The sequence below is a fragment of the Malaclemys terrapin genome, chromosome 1, assembly GCF_027887155.1.
Source record: "Malaclemys terrapin pileata isolate rMalTer1 chromosome 1, rMalTer1.hap1, whole genome shotgun sequence".
NCBI lineage: Eukaryota > Metazoa > Chordata > Testudines > Emydidae > Malaclemys > Malaclemys terrapin.
The window spans coordinates 228,473,978-228,501,096 of NC_071505.1; the positions used below are offsets into that span (position 1 = coordinate 228,473,978).

Below are 27,119 nucleotides of genomic sequence, written 5' to 3' on the forward strand. Positions count from 1 at the left end.
GTGTGTGTCTGTACACAGAGTGCCCTTCTCTGGGTCACTCTGTGAAATAGAGGATTTCCAGTTGCTATTGTGTTACTTCCTCTCTCCATTCTCCAGATAGCAAGTGTTATCTTTTCTGTATTATGTCTTGTCTCAACTAGGTAGCCCCCAAAACAAAATGCAAGGCTATCCCTGACTCCAAGCCTCCTCCAGGATAATGCTTCTGCTCCACTACCAGGACAGCTTAATTTTTAGAGATCTGTGACATTATTCTTCAACAATTAACAATGCAATAGGTGTTGTGGCAACAATACTATAATTATATGTTCTCGTAGTTGTGTGTGTCTAATGCTTTGCAATGCAATGTGCTCTACCATCTTTTTCAGGCAACTTTCATTTCATTAAGACATTATTAGAATGCTGTCTCAGTGGCCTAGTAGCAGTATTCATATGTTTATTTTTATTTAAAATGTTATAAAAAGACACCTAGGACCTTGCATATGTGCCCTAACATCTTCAGTTAATTATGCAATGCAATAAAATCCCAACAACATTAAAATAATCATTCCAACAGGAACTCAACATCATTCTGTTGGGATACTACATATGCAGTACTACATACTCCAAAGCAGGTTGTTTCCAAGTTTCCTAGTCTAACTAAGGCAGGGAAGCTGCAGATAGTGCTGACCTCCAGCTCTGGGGTAATAGAAGGTGTTTTACATTTTAATCCACTGGCCACAGGGCAGGGAGTGGTTGCTTCTAAGCTCTCCCATTAGGACAGCTGCCAGGACACCACCTGTGGGGAGGGAGAGCAAGCCACCTCTAATTCCCTCTAATTGAAACATCCAGCAGCAGAGGAGAGAGAGAGAATCAGCGAGCCTTCACTCCACCCCATCAGGAGGCACAACTGTGAGGTAGTGGGAAAAGCCATTGGCCTCTCGCTAAAAAATCCTGTCATGCTACCCTGAGTGGAGGAGCAGTTATGGGACAACATCATCAAAAGTAGGGAAGATGCAGAGGAATAGTTTGGATGGGGTGTGTGCAGATAGAAACTACATGAAGGTGTGGTGCGATATACAGGTTTGCTGAGACAAGGTAGGTGAGGTAATATCTTTTATTGGGCCAACTTCTGTTGGTGAGAGAGACAAGTCTGTCAGCTTACATAGAGCTACAGGTTTGCTAGCATTCGTTTGGGCACGACTTGCATAACTCACTACATTGCCACTTACAAATAGTGCAGCCATGCCAAATTGATGCTGATAAAACTTATTCCATCCGCATGTGCCGCTTATTTGACAGAAAAAATATTTTGGAATGTTTTGGAGAGTTATTGGCACTGTTTCCCACCTCCCGCCCCCAATCTCTGTGCCTGTAAAACTAGGTGCCTTAGCTACCATGAATCCAAGTATACAGGGCTCAAAGCATGACAGAAAAAACTCTATATGTAATCTAAAACAGCGTTTCCATAGATAAACAGACAAAACAGAATCTTTATCTCAGGCCTTCAAGGAGGAGCAGCAATTGCTGGGTCCCACTGGAAAGTGGAGAAATCCCCTTTTCCAGTGGTTCCAAGTTTCCTTGTCTGGTCCTAGCGCTGGACATTAATACTATCACTTTTGTTTAAATAGAAATATTGGTACAGGACTGAATCTAGTCCATTCTGGGCATGAGGCAGGTGTAATTCAGGGTGGGGCAGGGGTAACTTTCTCACTTGCAGAGGAAGGAGTAAACATTTAAATCTAGATAATACTTAGTCCTGCCATCAGTGCAGGAGACTGGACTAGATGACCTCTCGAGGTCCCTTCCAGTTCTATGGTTCTATGATTTCCAGGCCAAATTGTTGTTGTTTGTTTTTTAAATAGTGGCTTTTTGAAGCTCTGTTGGAGGTTGGAATGTCAGATTCAGCTACCCTTGGACTTAATTTGTAGGTTGCTGCAGGTGAGGCAATCAAAGGTGAATATAAATAAATTGATCACAAGACTCGCAATTTATTTGCATGGATAGTTCCTCCACCTGTGTGGTGGGTGGGTATGTACACTCCCTGTATGGATTCGGAATACCATATGTATAAAGAGGAGGAGCTATTACACTGGTCACTCTTGAAAACTTATGCATATACTATTCAGTGAATACTTACATATAACAAATACACTTGTAAAAATTAGGATCATTTTGCACGTGATATGTGAACAGAAAAAAAGGCTAAATTCACCAAAGGTTATTTGACCAGCTTTCCCTGGAGTAAATATAATAGAAATTACTTGCACAGAAGATTTCTTGCTAGCCCCAAGAAAAAGCATTTACATTGTGAGCATGTGAAAACAAAAAGGGCTACTAAAGTATTGAAAGATCAAATAGGTGGCTGAGTTAAATATATTGTAAGACATGACAAATAATAAGCCACATTCTATTCTCAGTTAAACTCACCGAAGCTCACGGAGTTAAACTCACCGAAGCTCACCGAAGCTCACTGGTGTAATTGAGTACAAAAGCTAGCCCAATATCTCTAGCTGTGTGTTCCAAGAGTACCATAATCCTGGGCATCCATAGTTACAAGTAGTCAATACTTGTATTGGCAGGTGAATGTTAGCTTGTCAGTTTATACAGGCGAGTCTCATCTTACGCTGGGGTTATGTTCCGCTGTCAGCGCGTAAAGTGAAAATCGCGTGTAGTCAAAATTACATTGAGTGTAATGACGGGCGGAATCGCCCGCACTACAGGTACAGTATTTAAATTGTTATTTTTCTCTTTTTTTTTTTTTTTTGCCAACTGCGCAAAGCTGAATTCACGTGTGTTAAATGTGCGTAAACTGAGACTCGCCTGTATGCATTATTACACTGTTTAAATATTTCCTTCAAAATATACCAAGTCTGTAATTCTTCAAAGAGCACATAGTTACATTTGGCAGTCCCGGTTTTAGTGTTGGAAAGTGTAAGCTCACAAATGAGCTGCATGACCATGTTCCAGCTGTGCGGGAGGAAATGCAGGTCACCAATGACAGAGGATTTGCATGAGTCCTAAACAACATGCAATAAAACCACAATGTGCTTGCACAGCTTCCCAGGGATGGAATTTACAATTGTGCTGGTTATGGCTCTTTCAGACTAAGCTCGTTCTCTGTCACTGGATGAGATGGAGATGTCTCTCCCAGTCCAGTGTTCAGACATGCTTTTAAAAATTAAGAGTTGCCCAAAACATTTGGTATATTTTTGGCTTGCTGTCTTGACTATAGAGCTTGCAACCTTTGACCTAGAATCCTTTCTTCATTTTACTAATGGTTTAGTCAGGGTTGGTGCATATGTTTTGAGAAATGATATTATTCTGATTCTAATGTAACCTTATTCAATATCTTAGTCTGCTGAGCTTTTAGGAAGCATTGCTTTCCCAAATAACTCTGTGATATTACTTGCAGCATATTGTGTTCAGATGATTAAAGGCAAAGAGAGAGAGACTCTCATTTTTGGAATTTAATCTGTTGAAAATAAGATGACCCATTCAAAGTAAGTTTTAAAGAGAAGCTTTGCTCTGAAGAGTGGCTGCAAAGATGGCATTGTGGGATGCCATGTTTATTGTGCATATCCAATGTATTCACTTTACAAACATGCCAGACCTGTAAACTCAGCCTGCATTCTGAGACAAACTGGATATTATCTTCTCACACATTAGCTTTCAGAACCTGTAGTCTTGTTAATAAACTACAGCCTATATGCAGCCCCATTGTCTTCAGATGATATCTTCCATAGGTACTTCAGTGGTTCTGCATAGGTGTAACTGAAGACAATTTTGGACTTATCTACACAGGGAAATTGATCAGCATAGCTATAGCAAAATAAGCTATTGCGCTCTATCCATGCCAGAATAGCTCCCAGCATGGATGCTCTATTCTGGTATAAAAGTGACTTTTATTTGGGAGTAGAGTGTTCACACCAGGAGTTGTTGTTTTGCTATAACTATGCCAGTTAACTTCCCCATGTAGACAAGTCCATAGTAAAGTAAACAATCAGGCTGATGATGCAGAAAACAGAATAGAATTTAGCTCACACTCATCTTTCTTTTGGCTCTTGTAGAAGCAGTGCTTACCCAGTCTGGCTCTGGGTCCTGCCATAGCCTTAGTTTCTCTAGTAAAGAAAACTTTGCACTGTGGGTGTTTTCTCAGTAACTCTCCCCTTCTGGGAGTGTGGTTTATTAGCGTAAAGTTCAAAATAACACACAACTTTCACCAAACCTTTCTAACTGGCTCCTGCTCTCTACAGACTTGTACTTCCCAGGCTGTCCCCTGGGAACTAACTTGTATGTCTCTGTGTAGTGCAGGGATCGGCAACCTTTGGCATGTGGCACGTCAGCGAAATCCGCTGGCGGGCCGGGCCGGGAGCTGTGATTGGCCGAACCTGTGGATGCTGCAGGTAAACAAACCGTCCTTGCCCGCCAGTGGATTTCCCTGATGGGCCGCGTGCCAAAGGTTGCCGATCCCTGGTGTAATGCATTATGTGACCCTTTTATGCATCTCTTCTACCCTGGCACCAGTGCAGCTGAACCACAACCCCCTTAAAGGGGTATTTTTGCCACTGTTGATGCTGAAAGTAGATCTGGTAAGTCGGAAGATGGCAGTTTCCTAATCACTTTTCTGAATAATTTCACTGTAAATGCTGTTGCAACCATACAGTCAAACCTCAATCAGTTTTCATTCAGGCCGAGCCTCTTTTTCAGCTACTGTAAAGGCCTACATACCGTAAATGTATACATCTCCCAGTGTTTTGGCTGTGGAACCTCTTTCTGAAAGGTCTGCACTGCATTAGGTCAAACATGGACTGCTGAATGGGTCATAGATTTCCAGCTCTTTAAAAAGTAATAGAATATAAAATGCAACAGAGGGTCCTGTGGCACCTTTGAGACTAACAGAAGTACTGGGAGCATAAGCTTTCGTGGGTAAGAACCTCACTTCTTCAGATGGCATCTGAAGAAGTGAGGTTCTTACCCACGAAAGCTTATGCTCCCAGTACTTCTGTTAGTCTCAAAGGTGCCACAGGACCCTCTGTTGCTTTTTACAGATTCAGACTAACACGGCTACCCCTCTGATACTTGAGAATATAAAATGTGTTTATGGCAAGGTGTTTAGATTTGTCATCTCTGGGTCACTAAATATACTTTAAGAAGAGGATCTAAAGGAGATACGGTACTGTCAGTGCTCCCACACTGTACTAGTATGTGTGATGATGTAGCTGTGGTTTTCTGCTTATGCTCATGCTCTCAACACTGAAATGAAAGGCATCTGAAGCGTCAGAATTTAGAGGCTGGGATAAAGCAGTATTGTGCCAGTGCTACAGTGGTTGCCATAAAGAGCCAGCATTTACCAATGCAATCCTGTGCAAGTTACTGTACTTCCTATTCTAAGAACCATTCTGTGATAGCTGTTGGCAAAGGCTGACTTTTTAACAGTGTCTGCTGCCAGCATATATCATAAATGGGGGAATCAACAAGCACAAAGGTGTTTATTGACATGTCATAAACCAAAATAAATAGAGGTAAGTTTTCTTTTCTTCTCTCATGCTGGGAATCCGTCCCTTTATGCTCACATTATTTCTCTGCCATTCTTTCATTGCCATTTTGACCAAAAATGGGGGGAGGGTGCATATAGTAAGACCCCAAGTAAATATTTAGGCACCTAAATAAGTACCCTGATTTTCAAACCAATCAGCTTCTCCTTTTGAAAACCTCAGCCAAATGTCCTGCTTATTGGCCTATCTCATCTCTGTTGTGCTTTTCGGAATAATAGTTTTTCCTGTTGGCAATTGACAAGAAGAGCTGGTTCCCACAGTGCTGATATAGAACCATAGTGGAAAGTATTGGGCTATGTGAATAGAGCTCTAAGTTGAGCAGCTTTCAACCAAAGCAGGAACTTTTATTGTTCATTTTCAGGTGTAATGAAAGCTGTGGACGTCACATAGAACAAATTTGTCTAGGTAAAATGGGATGTGTGGCAGCAGAAGGTACTTTTTCACTTCCTATTTGGATTACCATAATGTGCTCCTGGAGATTGGGCAGTCCTCGGAGGTTCCTTAGAAACTTCAGATAGCGCATCATTCAGATGCCAGGCTGTGTGGAGGGGTTGATTGCAGGTTGATTGAAATACATTAGTGCTCCCATAGGCTGCCCTGGTTTCCTGTTCATTACCAGGTGTAGGTCAAGTGCTGATCTTGATCTTTCAAGACTTATGTGGTTTGATTTGTGGCTCCCTTAAAGATGTAGCTCTTCTGGTATCCTGCTGTGACACTTGAGGTCAGCGGATGAAGTCTGGCTAACCGTCGCTATAGTGGACTGCCTGAGGGCTAAAGGGAGGTGTTTGCACAGTATCCTTAACTCTGGAATCACTTCCCTCAGTGGCCTCAATAAGCCTGAATTTGTTAACCTCCAGAGCACTGAGCAAATGCCATCATTATGTTCAGGCTTTTGTATGAGAGGCTGGGAGAGGTATTTTTATGTTCTTGTTTTAGTACAGTGAGACTGCTTCATTTGAACTGATGCTTGTAACACTAAATCTTGTGTAGTTTTTATATACACATGAAGAATTGGAATGGGCACATTTAAAAAATTGAAAAAGAAATGTGCTGCTTCAGTGGTTTCTAGTGTGTTTTTTAAAAACATGATACTGTAATTTAAAGAGTGCAGGGTGAGTTTATAGCCTCTAGTGTGCTCTTGGACTCCAAGTTATAGGCCTGTGGTAAACCACTGACCACTGATCCCTTATGACAGGTAAGATGTGTTAACAGTCCACAGAATTACTGAGCTATATGTTTGCCTTCTGATGTGAATCCGTGTCTAGATTTAAAAACGATAAATCCTTTGGATTATATTGAAAATTTGAACTTGTCAAGAAATAAATGGTGCACTACACTGAAACATAGGTCTCTTAAGCTGCCCTACATTTAGATGCAATTCACTAATCCCTCATGCACTTTTCATTGCTGTTGGCAGCATGAAGGGTTTCTCTTATATTTGTGATGGAAACATCTGCTTATGAATCATGTCACTGAGATACGCATCTTCCTTATTGGTTCTCCAAGGTATTAGGTAAATAGGCACAGTTCCTCTGGCAAACATCACTGCAGTGCAGACTCATTTGCACCAGGAAATTTTTGTTCATGTACATTTCTCTGCCGCGAAAAAAAAATCCCTTATTTTCACATATGGTAGCCACAAGATATCGCAGTGGAATACATGTAGCTTTAGTTTTCTATTTGCCTTACTCACGGTATCAGCTTGTATCTGGTTGATGGTGAATATGTATTAACAGAGCTTTGCAGGCATTTTATTACAACAATTATATAATGCCATTATCATGGAATAAGATAGGAATCTAAAACTCAGCAGGCTAAGGCACTCTGCGTGTTCTGGTGGTCCCTCTCAATTATAGATAGATTCTAGGTAGTTTTCATGTTCAAGTATTACTGTTATATTCTGTTGTTTTCCATATACTACATTATGTCCATGAATCGAGTCATTTATATTTTTTTACCATATACTAAACAGGAATGTGACCTGTCATTCTAATGTGGTGAATCATAGAATATTAGGGTTGGACGAGGCCTCAGGAGGTCATCTAGTCCAATCCTCTCCTCAAAGCAGGACCAACACCAACTAAATCATCCCAGCCAGGGCTTTGTCAAGCTAGGCCTTAAAAACCTCTAAGGATGGAGATTCCACCACCTCCCTAGGTAACCCATTCCAGTGCTTCACCACCCTCCTAGTGAAATAGTGTTTCCTAATATCCAACCTAGACCTCCCCCACTACAACTTGAGACCATTGCTTCTCATTCTGTCCTCTGCCACCCCTAAGAACAGCCTAGCTCCATCCTCTTTGGAACCCCCCTTCAGGTAGTTGAAGGCTGCTATCAAATCCCCCCTCATTCTTCTCTTCTGCAGACTAAATAACTCCAGTTCCCTCAGCCTCTCCTCATAAGTCATGTGCCCCAGCCCCCTAATCATTTTCGTTGCTCTCCGCTGGACTCTCCAGTTTGTTCACATCCCCTCTGTAGTGGGGGAACCAAAACTGGATGTAATACTCCAAGTGTGGCCTCACCAGTGCCGAATAGAGAGGAATAATCACTTCCCTTGATCTGCTGGCAATGCTCCTACTAATACAGCCCAATATGCTGTTGGCCTTCTTGGCAACAAGGGCACACTGCTGACTCATATCCAGCTTCTCATCCACTGTAATCCCCAGTGTATATTAAATTTAAGTCACCTACAAAACTAAAGAATATTCCAGTATAAACTTAGTTACTGCACTGAAGACAAAGCCTTGAGAATGCTGGCAGCTTACACAATCCCTTTAACTTCCACATACTATTTGTCATTGTCAGTGCAAATCATGGAGCAGAAACCTTGCAATTATCCTCCCGTTAATGTACTTTCAAATCAAAAGAAAGGGCAAATCTGTGGTACGTCTGACACGCAATCAGCTCACCTTCATTCCAAGCAAAAAAAAAAAGCTCCTCAGTGGGGCTTCTTAATGATGAAACACGTCGTGCCAGGTCTGCTAACAACACTTAGAACAAGAAAGGTGACAGTAACTTTTTTCTTTAAATTAAGCCAGAACCTTGGGAGCAGACAGTGCAAGGTGCCCAGATATGTGCTCTGTGGTAGTATAGCAGCTTCCTGCCCCGCCCTTCACATTATGAATGAATTAACAAAGAACAAAAAAAAAGGCATTGCAGTATTATTGATATTCTTCTCTCAGGTTAATACCCACTAGCCTGCTACATTTCATACCATTCAGAAATAGTGAAGAAGTACAGCTTTTGTGAATAGACAAGACCTGTGTTTGAAATGTATGTATTGACAAACCCATGGGTATCATTTTTCATTTAATAATTAGGCAAATATTATCAAAACTCAAACTCAAATTTGATTATATTGATGGAGAAGTTCATAATAGTTACACCTATTTCCTGTGGTTGTTTACTAATTAAAGAAGCATTTGATACAAACATTTGTTCTTAAATGTTATATTTTAAAATTTCTGAGCATGGTTACAGTGTTTCTGCATTGATTGATCATTTATGGATTTTTACAGAGTATTCTCAGCATTCGTTTAAACTAGAAGAGCAGTTTGCCTCTTTTTTTTTAAAGACCAAATAGCTTTTCCCCTCTATTATATTATATTTACAGTTATATTTTTTCTTATCGACCTAGTGAATATCAGGAAAGTAATCAGAGGGAGATTTTCAAGGGCACATGTAGGATTAAGTATCCAACTCCTTTGCCCTTCAGTGGGAACTGGGCACCTAACTGCCCTTTGTACCTTTGAAAATCTCCCCCTAAGACCAAATGTTGGTACTATATTATAGGTCAATGCAGGTGTTAACAAAGAAGTTGCCTGTGCACTAGCAGATATTAACGTTCTACATAATATAGATAAAGGCCTGATTGGCCTGGTGAGTACTTGGATGGCAGACCTACAAGAAAATACCTGAAAGGCCTGATTCTTACGTTGCCTTGAACCTGGAGTCAGTCATAACTGGGAACTGTGTGTGAAAAATTCTACTGATGTTGTGAGTGAGCAGAGAATTCTAATTTGGAAGCTTTTTTAGTTTTATGACCACTTTGCACTGGATTCACATAGGTGTAAATGACCACCCAAGATGGAAGGCCGTATTAGAGAATTAGGCCCATTATGCTTTAAGAAGTGGTGGTTATGATTCAGAAGGTAGCAGAGGACCTACTAAGTCAGTGATAAACCTCTGTTCCAGGATACTCTTTGGAGCCACTGGGCCAGATTCACTGACACTCCAGCAGTTTTGGGCCATTCAAGCTATTCCAAGCAGTGGACCAGTGCATCTGGGACATTGCTTTGCTGAAGAGGCCAGTCTTTCAGAAAAGACATAGGACTGGATTCATAAAGTCATAGATTCCGAAGTCAGAAGTGTCCACTGCGATCACCTAATCTGACCTCCTATATAACCCAGGCCATAGAAATTCCCCCCAACGGTGTTATTCCAGGTTCATGCTGAAATAACTCCATTGGCTTCAGAGGAGGAACACCAGCATAAAACTTGAGTAATGCAGTGATGAGCCAGGCCTGTAAAAATTGAAGTCCTGACCATTTTGTGGTCATTAAACATCCCCCGGAATAAATAGTACAACACAGAGTGCTAAATCCACAGTATCACAGTGATACTGCTAAGCAATCCTGCCACTGAGAGTGGTCAACTGCAAATCACACAGGTTCATTTATGTTTCAAATTAATGTAGAGTTGTTATATATTCGCAGTATCACGGCAAAAAAAAATGCACCTCAATCTAAGAAGGAAAGCAAATACTGTATTACTGAAGAACTCTTAAATAGTGTGCATATTTCTTGTGAGTATAGATTCACGTGCTTCATGGCTTCAGTAATTATTTATGAATTAGAGCCAATTTTTTTCTCAAAATGGAGTTCCTACTCGTTAAGTACAGTCATTATCAATGATTAGCTTTAAAGTTATTTTCATGCACCAGCGGTTCAGATTAAGAAAAATAAGTAACTTATTTTCCAGCAACATGTAACAGCTGTATAGTATTTATTAATAGCTGACAGGGCTCTTTGGATTTCTTTTTAATTACTATTGAAAATAAATTGTCAACCTTTTAAATTGCCAGAAATCCCAGAATGACTAGAACAGTCTTTGTTTTTTAAATGTCATGTTATCTCAGGCCAGAGCTGCAAAAAGATGAATTTGTCAGTTTGATGTTGATATAATTTGCTGGTACTCAGGGTACATGGCTCTCCTTTTAATCCCAGTTGTGCTGATTTCTGTGTAATAGACAATACATTACTTTTTCTGATGAAATGATGAGAATAGTGATTTAGCAAGGAGGAAATAATTAAAACTGTTTGTCTTGCAGACTGTCAGAGGCTGTTAGGGATTACACAAATAAAAATTAACTTTTTTTCTGTCTGTGTTACAGTCTCTGCAAAGTTCACAAACAATTGTAATCCTCTTTTACTGAGCACAGACTTAAAAGTAAAAGGTCAGTTATCTTTCATTCATTTCATTAAGGGTAGTCTTAGATTAGTGAAAAGCAAATATTTTATTATGAAAATGTGCTGATCAGAAAACTGCCTGGCTCCAGATTCTGAGCTCTATTTTGGCCCCTTTATGCCACTTGGGACTGAAAACCAGCCGGATTGCCTCACCAGCAATCCCCAGAGCCGTGTAGGCCATCAGAATGACCCTCTGCGACCTCTCGATGTAGCCCCCACACAGGAGCATGCCTGAGAAAAGAATGGGGTGTCCTAGAGTGTTTGTGGCTCAAGCACTTTGCACTCCGGCTATGCTAGGACACCAGACAGTAACTTGGGGTTGTTGCAGCCAGGCCAGCAGTTAGAGCAGCCCTTGGGGCTGAGCCAAGGTAGTTCCCAGCAGTCCAAGAATACAAAAGGCACAACGTGTTAGTCACTTTCACCTCCACTCTTGCTGGCTTGTACTTTTCACAGGACAACCTGCACTTTCTGCCCCAGCCTGTATGCATGACAGCTAGTGCTCTCTCGCCACCTTCAGGGCCAGCTGCGAACACCTTTCCCTACACTTTGCAGGGCTGGCTGGGTCGAGGTGGTGGCATGCATTCACTTGATGTAGGTCTGTTCCCCCTTCTGTTGAACTTATTCTTTCCCACCAAAATGCTGCTACCGCATCCCACCACCATGCATGTTGGCTGCCATTTATGTCTACTCCAGAGACTGGGAGAAGGGAGTCTGCCAGAACAGCTGATCCACTGCAGCCTTCCACATATCCTGCACAAGCTGATGGGGGTGGGTTGCAGTAGTGAGATTGGTGTTTGGAGGAAGGGGGTTGCTAGGATGGCATCGAAGCCCCCTGGCTCCTGAAGCACGGAGGAGACCTCAAGTTCCATCCCACTGCACCATCAGGGGTGAAATGAGCATATTTATCAAATGAGAATGTCCTGGGAGACCCAGAAGAGAGTTTCAGAGTAGCAGCCGTGTTAGTCTGTATCCGAAGAAGTGGGCTGTAATCCACGAAAGCTTATGCTCTAATAAATTTGTTAGTCTCTAAGGTGCCACAAGTACTCCTGTTCTTTTTCCAGAAGAGAGTGATAACTTAAATATGTTGTTTGTTTTACAATCAGGGAGGTGACGGAGCTACATGGCAATGAGTTAGCATTTGCGGGCCTTGTGGAAAGACTGGGCTTTCCAGAGGGATATGAGGGATGGGAGGGTGGGTGCTTGGCACACTGGGGTAGGAACATTATTCTAGGCATGGGTGAGGGTCAGGTGGCAGCATGGAAGGGGGCATGAAAAGGAAATGAAGGGAGGGGTGAGGCTGGCATCTCTGGTGAAACAAAAGGGTGATGGGAGTCATAATAAAGAGTGAGCTGAGAAAAAGATGAAAGTTTAGCATGTGAACCTGTTTGCATGATATTACAGTGGAGCCCTGATGGAAGCCCCTTGGTTCTGCTGTACAGTACATACTAAATAATAAATGGATGCAGAATTATGCAGAGACTTCAAGGTGAGGACTAGAATTTTAAACATGGTTCAGTAAGCGCAAGGGAAACAGCAGAGGGATTTTAAGCACAGTGCCATCTGATTCAAAATCACAGTTCAAACCTCAGTTCAAGTCCCTGCCTTTATGTATGTGTTAAAAACATTTACTGAATCACAACACACAACGATTTTCATTCATGAATTCAATTGGAAATGTCCCCAGCAAAGGCTTAATAATCCAGGACCATCTCTGTTTATACAACGTTACAATGAGGAAACAGGCTCGCTCCTTGACTTCAATCACAATGAAAAGTATGCATGGCGTAAAAGAGGTAAAGTGAATTATTAAAGAGCAAAGTTCCATATATCCCACAATGAAGCACATTATCTCAGCACCAGATGATCTCACAATGTGTGTTTATTGCACCACACAAACTTCACAGGATCATTTCCCATTCGAAACAAGCACTCTAACCTTTTTGTTAAAGACCCCTACAAATAAAAGCACAACCAAATACTTTCTGGGGCACTTAATACAATGAAAAGGTTCATTCTTACAGCTGTTATTGTGGCCAGTGATAATTCCGGAAGCTTGGAAGCTCCTGTTTATTCTGAATGGCACCCTAGGGGATGAGGGCAGAAGCTGCTTATGCCTGGAAGGGGTGGAGCAGCAAGGATAAGATAGGTAGGGGAGCTGAGTGAGAACAAAATGAGAAGGAGTGTGTGAGGTACTGAGGAAGTTGGTTGGATTTAGGAGAAGATTTTCATCTCAGAAATATTTCTGAAAAATTGTTGCACTCTTGAAGGATTATGGTGCCAAATGAAACAGGAGGTGTTTCTCCCCTTCTTCTCCTTTTAGTTTCAGTTTCTTTTCATTTTCCTACCTTAAATCAGGGGGTTTGGCCCTTTGCCATTGCTCTTGTTCTTCTCAATGCCTGAATTAGCTCTGAGCCATTATTGTATACCCTGGGCCTGATAATCCACTCTTTTACACAGGTTTTCCACAGGACATGCACATACTGTACCAGCCTCCACATCAGAATACCACTTCAGCTATGACTCCTGTCACCATTCTAAAACAGAACTTCTGAAAAACAACTCTGTGCAGACCACATTTTGTGGAGCACTCTGCATTTGGGCAGGAAAATTGAAATTGTTCCTCTCCCATGTTCTTGCTCTACATTTGCTTCTCCCCAATCTGCCTACTAGTCAGTCCTGTGGAGAAGACTGCAGCCTGCCCCTGCATGGCAGCACTATTTTTCTCATCCTTAGTACTCGGAAGCAGCAAAGGGTGTGGGGGGGAGGAAGTACTGGAGAAGCGACTGAGGAAAGCAGCCAAGCAGTGGGGAAAAAAAGCCCTGAGATAAATATTTCATTATTCCAGCTTTTAGCTAGTTGATTATTTGGCTAATAATGATTTTGGAATTAATGAACAGTCAGTATTCTATTTTATTTTAATTGATAAGAAATGAAAAACAACAACAATGGTTCCCCTTAAAATGTTACTACCAGTTAGAAACATACTTCCTGTGTTATACACATAAACGGGAATAAATTGGAGAAGGTTCCGAAAAGAGCTACACAAATGATTTGAAGACTTGAAAACCTGCTTATTGTCAGAAGCTTAAGAAACCCAATCTATTTAGCTTACCAAAAAGAAGGCTAAGACGTGACTTGACCACAGTCTACAAGTACCTAGATGTGCAGAAGATCTCTGGTGGTAATGAACTCTGTAATCAAGCGGAAAAAGGCATAAAAAGCTGAAGTTAGACAAATTCAGAGAAAAAAATAAGGGGCAGATTTTTAATAGTGATGGTAATTAACCACTGGAACAACTTAACAAAGGATGTGGTGGATTCTCAATTACTCAAAGCATTTTTGGATGTCTTTCTAAAAGATGCGCTGCACAACCAGTTATGGGATTAATGCAGGAATTGCTGGGTGAAATTCTATGGCTTGCATTATACAGAAGATCGGACTAGATCAATGGATCCTTTAGGCCTTAAAATGTATGCATGTATAAATTTATCATTAATGATAGAAACGGGGAGAAAATGATTCAGGTAGAAGAAACTTGCAATATGTACATCATTTTCAGTGGCCCAATGTTATGTGGCACGTTATGCAGCAAGGTTCCCAGTTTGCTAAAATCATTCTAAAAATGCACTACAGGCAGAAAATATACAAACACATATGTGTTTTATTTATTAGCATTGTAACAAAGGACTACCATTCTTCCAGGCTTTAGGAGCTACACAGGAGAGGAAACCTTTAAGATTGTGTGGCTAGTTGGAGGAATGAATTTTTTAATGGATTTTATAGAGCAAAGATAACTATTTATGTGGTATCTTTGCAAAACAGTTACATTATTGTGCCATTATGTCGCCACAAAATTGCATTACACATGGGAAGTAGGCTGGTTGAAAAATTTAAAATGAAATATTTTCCCATAATAAATTTTTTTCATTGGAAAAGCTTGATTTTTTGGGTTGACTTTGCCTTCAAGAAAATCAGAACAAAATGTTTCTGAATGGAAAATTTTCAGAACTTTTCATTCCATGAAAATGTTGATATTTTGACCTTTTGTTCTAATTCAGGATAAAAATGTCAAAATACCAGAATTTCCCATGGGATGGAAATTCTGCTTTTCAATCGGCTCTACATGGGGCCTTTGGGATAACCATGCATTTTTCGCTATGTATAGCATAATATCACTGCTATGTATTTTGGATCCGAGTTAAACATTTTTGAGGTCTTTGCTATACACTTATATACTCTAATGTGGAATCCTGGCCCCATTTAAGTCAATGGCAAAACTCTCATCGACTTCAGGGGAGCCAGGATTTCACCCTGGGTGTGATTGAGAAGCATGGCACAATGTAATAAATCTTCTACTGTGGATCCTCCTTTCTGGAGTGGCACCATATTAATGGAGTTAGCCAGAGCTGTGATGTTTGTGATCAAAAATTCAGACTTTTCTTGAATGTGAGCGCACAGGTGGAGGGAAGACGTTCCCAGGGCATGCCCATGAAAGAGATGCTCAGATGCCATGACAACGAGGGCCATATGACTATCTAGAGAGGGATTTTTTTTAGTTGACTGACAACCTGTGCCTTATTTAGCTCCTGTTGCCTCAGACTTGGTAAAGTTCTTGAGCATGTACATAATTTTAAGTACACGAATAGTACCGCTGAAGTCAGCGCAACTCCCCATGTGCTTACAGTTATGCATGTACTTTAGTGCTTTGCTGGATTGGGGCCATATAGTGCTTTTCATTTGTAGGTCTATTACAGTATTACAGCATAGTAATATGCCCAAATACCAGTTAGAGAAGTCATCACATGATTCTGAAGCTGAATCTCAAGCTCATAAATCAAGCAATACAGTCCTTCTTCCTCCTTACCCTTCTTCTTTAGCAAAAGATGCAAGGTTAATCTACACTGCAAACTAAAAATCTGCAGCCCAGAGTTTCAGAGCCCAGGTCAATTGACTCGGGATCAGGCTGCAGGGCTAAAAATACCTATGTTGATGTTTGCGCTTGGACTAGAACGTGGGCTCTGAACCTGCTGAGTGCAGAGGATATTGAAGACTGGGCTCCAACCTGAGCCTGAACGTCTACACTGCTACTTTTATCCCCACAGCCCCAGCCCCGCAAGCCTGAGTCAACTGACCTGGGCTCTGAGACTTGGTACCTTCGGTTTTTCTTTGGAGTGTAGACATCCCTGAGATCTAAGTCTCTATTTCCCCACCTTAGAAGCCGTGTCACCCAGGTTAGACCCAGATTTACTTTCTCCTTGTACAGACCTGCTGTTAATTGTCTTTGTTGTCGATCCAGATAAACATCAGAATTGCTGAAACTTCAAGGAAGTGAAGTCATGGAAAACATTTACATTCAGTGAACAATTCACACCTCATGTCAAGCCAATTTAATGGCTTGACACTACTGTTTTAACATCCCTCAGCCTGTGCCGCTTCCCGCAGCCCCCATTGGCCTGGAATGGCGAACCGCAGCCAGTGGGAGCTGCGATCGGCTGAACTTGAGGACACTGCAGGTAAACAAACAGTCCCGGCCCGCCAGCAGATTTCCCTGACAGGCTGCGTGCTAAAGGTTGCCGATCCCTGCCCTAGACAGTTATCAGACTCAATTCTTGCCTCTTTAGAGTCGGTGGAAGGGAGAACGAGAAGAGTGGCTGAGACTCAAGAGCTGAGCCTAAGGGAAAAGATTAGTACCAATAGATTAATCTCTCTCTCTCTCTCTCTTTTGTGTAACAGCTATTGGAGAGCCATCCCAAAAAATACATGCTGTCTGGCTGGCTAGCTGTCAAATATAAAATCTCACTGGTTTAGGGCACCAGATGTACAGCTATATGTGTCCCCTGCTTATCCATTTGCAGAACATTGTTGCATGCCAATTGCTATACTCAGGAGGAGAGAATGGAAGGAGGATCCATTAGAGAGTCCACACTACATTTTTTAAACGAATGTTTTTTTCTTCTGATTTATTTCCTCTTCTCCAGTGTTTTTCCTCTTTCATGCCATTAGAGGAGTGCAGAATGCTTAGATGTACTTAGCACCATGCAATCATTTGGGGATAGCTTGCTTATCTTACTGAACACTAGTCACACACACACTTTGAGCGCAGTTCTTTCTTATCCAAGTGAGTTGACTTTCTGACTCCAGTGGGACTAGGGCTACAGGATCAGGTCCTTTACCAGGCACCTCAGAGGTTAGTTTATCTGTTTACTTTCTGGGTATTTAGGACTGAAGGCTTACTCAGTTCCAGTACTGACACCACTAGGTGTTTACTTGGAAGTGGTAGTGCTCTTGAAATACCTAGTGCTCCCTATATCTTTGGCGTATTTAATAAATTACTCTGCATGGTTTTTGTCTTATGCTTTATCAACCTGTGACGGTTTACAAAAAGATTTCCTACACTAATACTATCAAAACATTAGAGTGCTTTGTATGTTCTGAGCATCCTATAGATATTAACTAATTCATCCTCACAACTACCCTGTAAAGTATGTGAGAAAGTATCATTATCTGATTTTCTAGATGGGGAAACTGAGATAGCAAGGTAAACTGACTTGCCTAAGGCCAGGGCTACACTACAGACCTATATTGGCATAACTATGTCACTCAGGGATGTGAAAAATCCACATCCCTGAGCGATGTAGTTATACAGATCTAATCCCCCTGTGAAAACAGTGCTATGTTAACAGAACTTCCCCCATTGACATAGCTACTGCCTCTCAGGGAGGTGGATTAGCTACACCTCCGGGTGAAGCTCTCCCATTGGTGTAGTGGTGTCTTTGCTAAAGATAGGTCAGATACAGTGTTTGCTTTGTGAAAAGTATTTTACATCATTGTGTGTGATGTGAAAAGTCATTCTACATTACATAGGTGTGCATTTAATTAAGAAGAAAATAAATTCCAAATCCACTAGGAAACATCTTTATTAGTTAGGACGTTGCTTGTCTTCATAACATCTTGGCTTGGTAATAGTGTAGCAATCAATGTAAGTTAAACACTACTGATTTGCTGTGGTGTATCATTATGGTTGCCCAGAACCTGGCATTCTTTGAAAGAATTCACTGAAATGGGGATAAACTATAAATTGGCATGAGACAATGCATGGCAGAATTATAAATTAAAAGCTTTCAGGAAGGGTTTGTTGTTTTGATTCCTCTTTTAATTTTGATCCATTCACTCTTTGCTTCATATTTAAATTGGTTTCCAAACAAAGGGAAGGGAATGTAAGTCATTAGATGAAGCAGATGTTCTAGCATTAGAAATCAAAGAGGATCTCTCTCCAAGTAGCTTTGTTGTGTTTACTGAGGGAGGAGCTGTCTTATGTTGTCAGTTATATGACTCAGATAATAACAATGATAGCTGAAATTTCTGTAGAATTAAGGCATAGCATGATTAATAGGAATAACAGTATTGCTCTTTAACATAACAAGTCTCTAGTGTGAATACTAAACTATGATTAAGTATTCTTAGTTAATGATAGATCAGTCTACATTTAGGAGTGAGGAGAGGGTTAAAAAAGATCTGTACTTTTTCTATTATAATTAGGTGCTTGCATGCTATGGTAATGAAAGCCATAGAAATGGCTATAAATAAATGAATGACATATTATATTACAAACTTAGAGAAGAAGGACAAGCATGGACTTGATGGCTAGGTTACTGGACTGGGACTCAGGGGAGCTGGGTTCTACTCCTATCCTCGATCTATGACCTGAGCAAATCACTGCTGGCTGTGCCTCTGGTTGCCCTCCCACCCTTGTATACTTAGATTGTAAGTTCTGGGAAAGGACTGGCTTTAACTACATCTTTGTCCAGTACTTAGGACAATGCAGTTCTTGTGGCTGGGGCCTCTAGGCACTATTGTAATATGGAGGAATTTGTGTTACCTTTACATATAGATTGATTACATTTTGATTGTTAGTGGCTCAGAATGAGATGATAACAATGAAATAGGGAGACAGGAGTAGTCAGGCTTGATTGTCTTTATTAATAAAGTTGCCTTTATTATTTAAGAGTAGCACATAATAAGAATAGATATACAATACCCAATCCAAAGCTTGCAGCCGATGCCAGTCTGATCCCAGTCCTGTCTGATCCGACCAATAACTCAAACTTGCAATCTTTTATAGATAGGTTGTTAACAAGCCAGAACTTCCTTTTTTACACATGACAGTTACACACATCCCCTTTTGTCTGGAACATGGTTGCAAATTTCTAAGCACATATCGCAATATCCAGACTTACATCCTCATGTGGTTAGTATGTTTTGTGGTTAAAAAAGGAATATTATATTAAACATTAAGAAAATAAACCTTCCATTCTTATTAAACTAAATTTCCCTCTTCATAAAGGTTACACCACTTAATATTATTTATTGAAAATTATTCTTAAAACTTCATAGGGGTTTGGTTCACTTAACAATAGGCCTTTTCTTAGCAATAGATCCTTTGGCTTAATGGTTAACATTGTTATGTTGAGAATCATCTTCACCAGGACTTCTCACTGGATGGCCTCGTGTCCCCATGAGAAAAATTTGTAATGAACAGATGTATACTTTTAACTGTAATGCGGCTGTCCAATGAGTTATATATAGTCTGAGATGCTGCCAGACAGGCCCATGGAGTTGGGAAGATACAGTCTGCCGTAGAGAGGGGTTTAGGCTCCTGTTTGACTAGCGCCTAGAACAGACATGGTTGCAAAACATCAACCATGATGGCTGAGTCTATATAGTGTTGTAGAAGGAGCAAACTAATAGAAACAGGCCAAGAAGAAACAATTCATGTACCTTCTAATGGTATCACTATGAAGGGAGTCCAGATAGACCCATTCACCATGAGACTTATTGTATTATTTATTATTTGTGTTTTTCTAACACCCCAAAATTCCAATTAGGATTGAGGCCCCCTTGCACCAGATGTTGTATTAATACATGAGAATACACTTTTCCTTCCCTGAAGAATTTATAATCTAATTTAAATCAAAACATGGTGAACAATAAGAGGGAAGAGTGATGGGAGAGGATAAAGATAACAGTAATAAATTTATGCTTCACATAGGCCTGCTATCCTGGGGGCATCTGGGGAGCCACATTAGCACCAAGTGTAACTTAGAATAGCCTCAGGGCTGCTCTACCTTATCCCAGTTTATAACACTCTAGAGGCTGTTATTTTGGCAGGGATCTCTAGAGTGCAGCATTCTCCAGTCTTCCTCCCAACATAAATCCCTATGCTGGGAGGTTAGAAGGGTGTGGAGTAGAACTTGCTATTCTGGCTTGATGCCATTCATAGATTCTAAGGCCAGAAGGGACCATTGTGATCATTCAGGGCCCAACTACATGATTAGGGCATCTTTAAGTCCCCTTTGCACTGCACGCAACGATATGAAACATACGCATTGGTAGCACAAATTGTTGGCATTGACAGGCTTCCACTCAATATGTGTCTGATCAAATGAGTGCTCATACTTCAGCAAATTGTAATTCTGTGGTGATAGATGGCTAAATTTGTTGTGCAGAAGAGTAGATCCGGCATCAGATCATATGTGTGAGACACAGAACATGTTACTATTGCTGGTCTCAGATAAAAATTCTGTACATTCTAATAAATATACATTGTTCTTTGGTGTCACACCCAGCATTGCACTGTGCTGAAAACATATTTGCCACCATTGTATCATACATCCTTTTAATAATTCATTTAAATCAATGGGAGTTAGGCACCTAGGCACTTTCAAAACTCCCACTGAGTACCTTTTGACATTTTTTGGTCCCTAAATACTTCTGAAAACCTGTCTCTAAGGCCAGAATTTTCAAACATGACTGTTTAAGGTTAGCCTCCTCAATCCATATTTAGGCTCTTAAATGAACATGGTTTGATTTTTCAGAGGTTCTGAGCACCTATATAGCTCCTACTGATTTCAGTAGGTTTCAGAACCGTGGCCATATTCCTCCTAAGTAAATGTTTGCTCATTTAATAGTTCAGCTTTGTTTCTGTTTTAAGTGACAAACCTAGAATCTGACAGAATAGATATGAAGGCTTCAGAAGCTTTCTCAATTTTCTAGTACTAGAATTTCCAGGAAAAAGCCAGCAGTAGGTATCAATTATCCAAGTTAAAACATGTGTCTCCCTTGCTGTGCCTTCCACACTTCAATTTTTTTCTTTGAAACCGGATTCACAATTAGTTCAACCCAGTACTGCATCTTTTACTATATATTAATATTAATATCTCTGATTCCAGAATAAATTGTCCTCCACCACAGCATTGGCCTGGAAAGGGCAGCACTTTTCAGCTCTGTCTCCTCTGTTTCTAATTGTCTCTCCTTTTAAAAAGTGAAATGTAAACCATTTTAATATTGAATGAACCTATTAAAGTCTTCACTTTGCTCGGGGTTAGCAGTTCAAGTGGTCTGAAATTAATTTGGTGGTGCTGGCTAAGTCTTTATGTAGAACAGTATAGTATAGTCTATAAAACATCTCCAGATCTTTCTTGGTCTCTAATTGAGGTGAACAAAGAGAAGGGTAGAAATAGAGGAGTAGTGGATTAGAAGAGAGAAAATGGAAGGAGAGAGAGGGATGCATGAAAGAGAAGGGTAGAATAAGGCTTTTTAAGTCAAGGATGAAGTCTCTGGTCTTGAAAGCTGTATCACAGATTCTTGTCCTGTCTATTTGTGTATCTGACATTTTGTATTAACATTAGATGTTATTGTTATGAGCCCAGCTATTTACTTAGTGACCACTGTACATGTAATTATGGCTACATAATAGTTTCCATTCCAATTTTCAAATGAGTGTTTTCAATCACTCATAATTTTCTGAAATGCTCCCTTTTGGGACTGAAACTTTTCAGGGTTTGATGTACGTAAGGAGCATAGTAACTACACTGGGAAAGCTGCAAAGCAGGCCCTGCAGAACAAGTCCTGGTGAAGAGTCTAAGGTTGACCACCATCAGCTAACACATTTTAAAGATTCATGCAGGCAGACCTCTGAGTCTGTTCAGAGCCCTGTTGAAGTTAATGGAACTCTACACAGGTGCAAGGGTACACGCACATGTAGCTCCATCGCCAGCACCTCTCAGGATTAGGCCTTTCGTTGAGAACTCCAGTGCAACAATTTATTTTTGGTTATTTTTAAAAAAATCATTGGGATTTATGAGTCACTGACATTTTTCCTTTTCACTGTCCGATGACCCATCACATGAGTAATAGGCGTACTGTATCACTAGCTTTATAATTAAAATACAGACAATACCTTAAGACTCAATGCTTTCCTTCTGACAGATGTAATATATTAATCAAATATTAATGATTACTACTAATTGCTATCCTTCTGCTATTAAGAAATTTAATTTGTTGCTATTAGTGATGATAATTTGTTAGTTATCCAAGGTTAGAAAATTTAATTGAGACACAAGCCTCTTTTACAAGGCAGTCCTGGCTAAGAGTTAAGCCGTTATTTGGCACAGAATTATGGACATGCTTAACTTAAAGCAGTGTCAATAGTATCTTTGAAGCCAGTGGAACTACTCACAGTACGTAAAGTTCAGCATGCACATTAACCTTTGCAGTATCAGGGCCTTATTTGGTTTTACTGTTGCCAATGCCTTCCCAGTGTAGAGTGGTTTTCATTGAAAAATCAACATTTACCATTACTTGCCTGGACTTGATTTTTTTTTACTCATGTTGAGTAATATCTTACCCTGTGAATAATCTCTTTGTCATATGATTACCATAATATTTCACTATGCTATCTTTGGACTAGGAAATAACTGTGCTGCCTTAAATACCAAATCTTTGTGGGGTAATTGATAATAACTGTTGACATTTTAATTGTGATCAGTGCAGTGTTGCATACTAATTGCCTGATCCAAAGTCCAGGAGAGTCAGTGGGAGTTTTCTTGTTGACTTCAGTGAGTTTTGAATCAGGCTTGAAGTGCAGAAATTGGGCCTTATGTTCATAGTAACACATATGTAGAATCCTCAACAATGTAAGATTCTAACATTAACTTAAATTTCTTCTTCAAGTAGGTGAATGATTTTGTTGCTGAGCTTTGTTCCAATTAAAGTATACTGTTCACAATTATTCACATTATGAGGAATGTGTCTGGAACCCGGGTAGAGGTCCTGCAACGCTCCTAAGCCACACAGTTTGTTCTGCAAAGCTTAGCTTCAGACCTAATGGCAGCCATCTGCTGTTAAGGCTTCCCCCACCTCCTTCCCAAGATAGTGCTTTGTCCACAGGTGCCCTTCTGCTACTGCCAGCTCTGCGTTAGGGAGCTGTGCAGGTATGATAGCCAGCCAGCTGCCAAGCTCACCTAACACTGTCACATAGATCTCAATTTGCTACATTATTCAGCATGGCTCTGACACATATATTGGGGGAAGGGGTCCTTAGCACCTAATTTATGCCCAATTAATCAAAAAGTATAATAGTAGCTATTAAAACCTTTACGAGTATTGCCACTGCAAGTAGATAACATTACTGCAGAATTTGTGGTACAGTGGGAATGCCATTGAATGAATATTGTTTTAAAAGTGTCCGTTTATTAACAAAAATCACAAAAAATCAAATAAATTAGGTGTGAATATATTTGTACGATTCAACCACGCTGCTCTATAGCATTTTGATTTATCTTTAAAATAGTCATTAAATAAGATCTTAAAAATACTAGGGCTGTCAATTAATTGCAGTTAACTCACGCGATTAACTCAACAAAATTAATTGTGATTAAAAAAATTAATAGCGATTAATTCCACTTATAAGAATAAAATACCAATTGAAATTTATTAAATATTTTTGATGTTTTTGTACATTTTCAATATTGATTTCAATTACAACACAGAATACAGAGTGCCCAGTGCTCACTTTATATTATTTTTTATTACAAATATATGTACTGTAAAAACGACAAAATAAATAGTATTTTTCAGTTCACCTCATACAAGTACTGAAATGCAATCTCTTTATCATGAGTGTAACTTACTAATGCAGATTTTTTTTGGTTACAGAACTGCACTCAAAAACAAAACAGTGTAAAACTTTAGAGCCTACAAGTCCACTCAGTCCTACTTCTTATTCTGCCAATCACTAAGACAAACAAGTTTGTTTACATTGATGGGAGATACTGCTGCCTGCTTCTTATTCACAATGTCACCTGAAAGTGAGAACAGGCATTCACATGGCACTTTTGTAGCCAGCGTTGCAAGGTATTTACATGCCAGATATGCTGAACATTCATATGCCCCTTCATGCTTCGGTCACCATTCCAGAGGACATGCTTCTATGCTGATGATGCTTGTTAAAAAAATAATGCGTCAATTAAATTTGTAACTGTACTCCTTGGAGGTATGTGTGGGGGGGGGATTGTATGTCTCCTGCTCTATTTTACCCGCATTCTGCCATATATTTCATGTTATAGTAGTCTTGGATGATGACCCAGCACATGTTCGTTTTAAGAACACTTTCACAGCAGATTTGACAAAACGCAAAGAAGGTACCGTTATGAGATTTCTAAAAATAGCTATAGCACACAACCCAAGGTTTAAGAATCTGAAGTGCCGTCCAAAATCTGAGAGGGACGAGGTATGGAGCATGCTTTTAGAAGTCTTAAAAGAGCAACACTCTGATGTGGAAACTACGGAACCCAAACCACCAAAAAAGAAAATCAACCTTCTGCTGGTGGCATCTGACTCAGATGATGAAAATGAACATACGTCAGTCCACACTGCTTTGGATCGTTATCAAGCAGAACCCATTATCAGCATGGAAGCATGTCCTCTAGAATGGTGGTTGAAGCATGAAGGGACATATGAATCTTTAGTGCATCTGGCACGTCAATATCTTGCAACGCCAACTACAACAGTACCATGTGAACGCCTGTTCTCACTTTCAGGTGACATGGTAAATAAGAAGTGGGCAGTATTATCTCCTGCAAATTGTAACCAACGTTGTTTGTCTGAGTGATTGGCTGACCAAGAAATAGGACTGAGTGGACTTGTAGGCTCTAAAGTTTTACATTGTTTTTGAATGCAGTGATTTTGTACATAATTCTACATTTGTAAGTTCAACTTCATGATTATGATTGCACTACAGTACTTGTATGAGGTGAATTGAAAAATATTTTTGTTTTGTTTTTTATAGTGCAAATATTTGTAATAAAAAATAAATATAAAGTGAGCACTGTACATTTTATTCTGTGTTGTAATTTAAATTAATGTTTTTGAAAATGTAGTAAACATCCAAAAATATTTAAAATAAATGGTATTCTACTGTTGTTTGAGTGCAATTAATCATGATTAATTTTTAATCGCTTGACAGCCCTAAAAATACTATCACATTTGTCAAAAAAGTTTTTGAGAAATGCTATCCAATGAGCTTTAGGCAATACTGTGAATAACCACTGTACTGTTAATTACTTACAGAAGCAAAATTGGGAAGATTAAAATGATTATGTATGAGGTCTTGATCATAATCTGTATCACTAATAAATGCAAACATTCAAAATAAATCTGTACTTCAGTGCATGTTTAAAAACATCAAAAACTGGCATCATTTCAATGGTGAATATGTGCGATCCCTTTGTAGGCAGTCTGGAAAGTGTTTTGGGTTCCCTCCGGATAAAAGGTGTTTCATGAAATAAGGTATTAATTTGATTTAAACATTCGTTTAATGCTAAATGTTACAAAACTTCTACCATTTTATTTTCTGACAGCAGCAAACTCTGATAATTATGTTCTATGCAAAATATAATATTCTGGTTTACCTTTCCTGTTTGGATTAAACACCAGAATTTTCATTTGCTGTCATAGTTGTCATGGTCTTTTGCTCATGCCACATTATTAAAAAGTGTGCTTTATAGACACAGCCTACACCTTCATCTGCTTTGAGCAGATTAAAGAACCTGTCCTTATAAAACAAATAATTACACAAGCGATTTTAATATTTTTGTTTGCTTTTAGAAATGAATTAACTACCTCCCTGACAAAAAAACTTCGTTTTTTGCTGGAAAGGATGGGCCTGGACCAAAATCCTGGCTCTGAATATCTCAGAGTTTTCCATGTGCATGTGAGAGTTTTGTGGCTTGAAGCGGTCTCTAAATAGAATGTTAGTAAAATGGTATACTGGGCTGGTTGGATACATGGCCTTTTTCTTCCCCTTCCTCATCAGTGTGTGAATAAAACCACAAAGCTGGCTACAGGACAAGGGAAGCGCTTTGATATTGGTAGTGTATAGTGATGAACCAAGTTCTTTATGTATATGCACCTGTCTCATTTAGCTTTGTTTTCTACTGGCTGCAGACTCCAGAGGAAGGAGCCGCTACGTCCATCTATGCAGCTGTCTCACCAGAGCTGGAAGGAGTTGGTGGCATCTATCTTTACAATGAGCAAAGGACAAAATCTACTGATGTATCGTATGATGAAGAGCTGCAGCGAAGGCTCTGGACTGAAAGCTGCAAGATGACTAGGATTTCTGATGTAGGTAACAGAGATCTCTAAAAGTAGCCACTTCCAACTGGGTGAATGAAATGTGTCCAACAAGCATCCTTACCTGACTCCTTGCAGCATGAACCATCATCCTGGAATGCACTGTTCAATTCCAAAGGCAAATGTGAACAGTGCTGCTTTTCACTTGAACCCATAGTCTGCTAGGGAGTCAAGGGGAAATATTCCCACAGAAATGTGTATAGGGTGGTTTTAAATTTAACCATCAGTTTTGTAATCATGATGTTTTGGTCTGTGATTAAAAAAATCGTTAACCTTGTGCAGAATTGTGTTTTTCTGTTTTTATGTAACAATAGGAGACTGTCCCTTGTGGGACTGTTATGTCTGAAAATCAGCTCTGCAAATCTTGCAAATATAACTCAATCCACTTTTTATCAGTTCTGAAAATTTAGGGTTTCTTTCCTTAAACTTCTTAAATCCTGTCAACACTTTATAATAAGTGACAGTTTTAGGCACCACAGCAATCCACAAAACTTCTCCTGAACCCGGTAGGTGCCTAAACCAGCAGTGGAGTGTCTAAGGGTACATCTACACTACAGGGGGAAGTCGATTTAAGATACGCAAATTCAGCTACGTGAATAGCGTAGCTGAATTCGACGTATTGCAGCCGACTTACCCCGCTGTGAGG

General features: G+C 40.0%; 1 protein-coding gene across 1 annotated transcript in view; it reads left to right on the plus strand.

Moving 5' to 3' along the window:
• DHRSX (dehydrogenase/reductase X-linked) overlaps positions 1-26,750 on the plus strand; it is a 221,358-nt gene extending 194,608 nt beyond the window's left edge. The window contains exon 7 of the mRNA XM_054008517.1: positions 26,288-26,750. Within this exon, the coding sequence (XP_053864492.1) occupies positions 26,288-26,485 (198 nt within the window). The 3' untranslated portion in view covers positions 26,486-26,750. The remainder of the gene's footprint in view (positions 1-26,287) is intronic.
• The last annotated feature ends 369 nt before the right edge of the window (positions 26,751-27,119 follow it).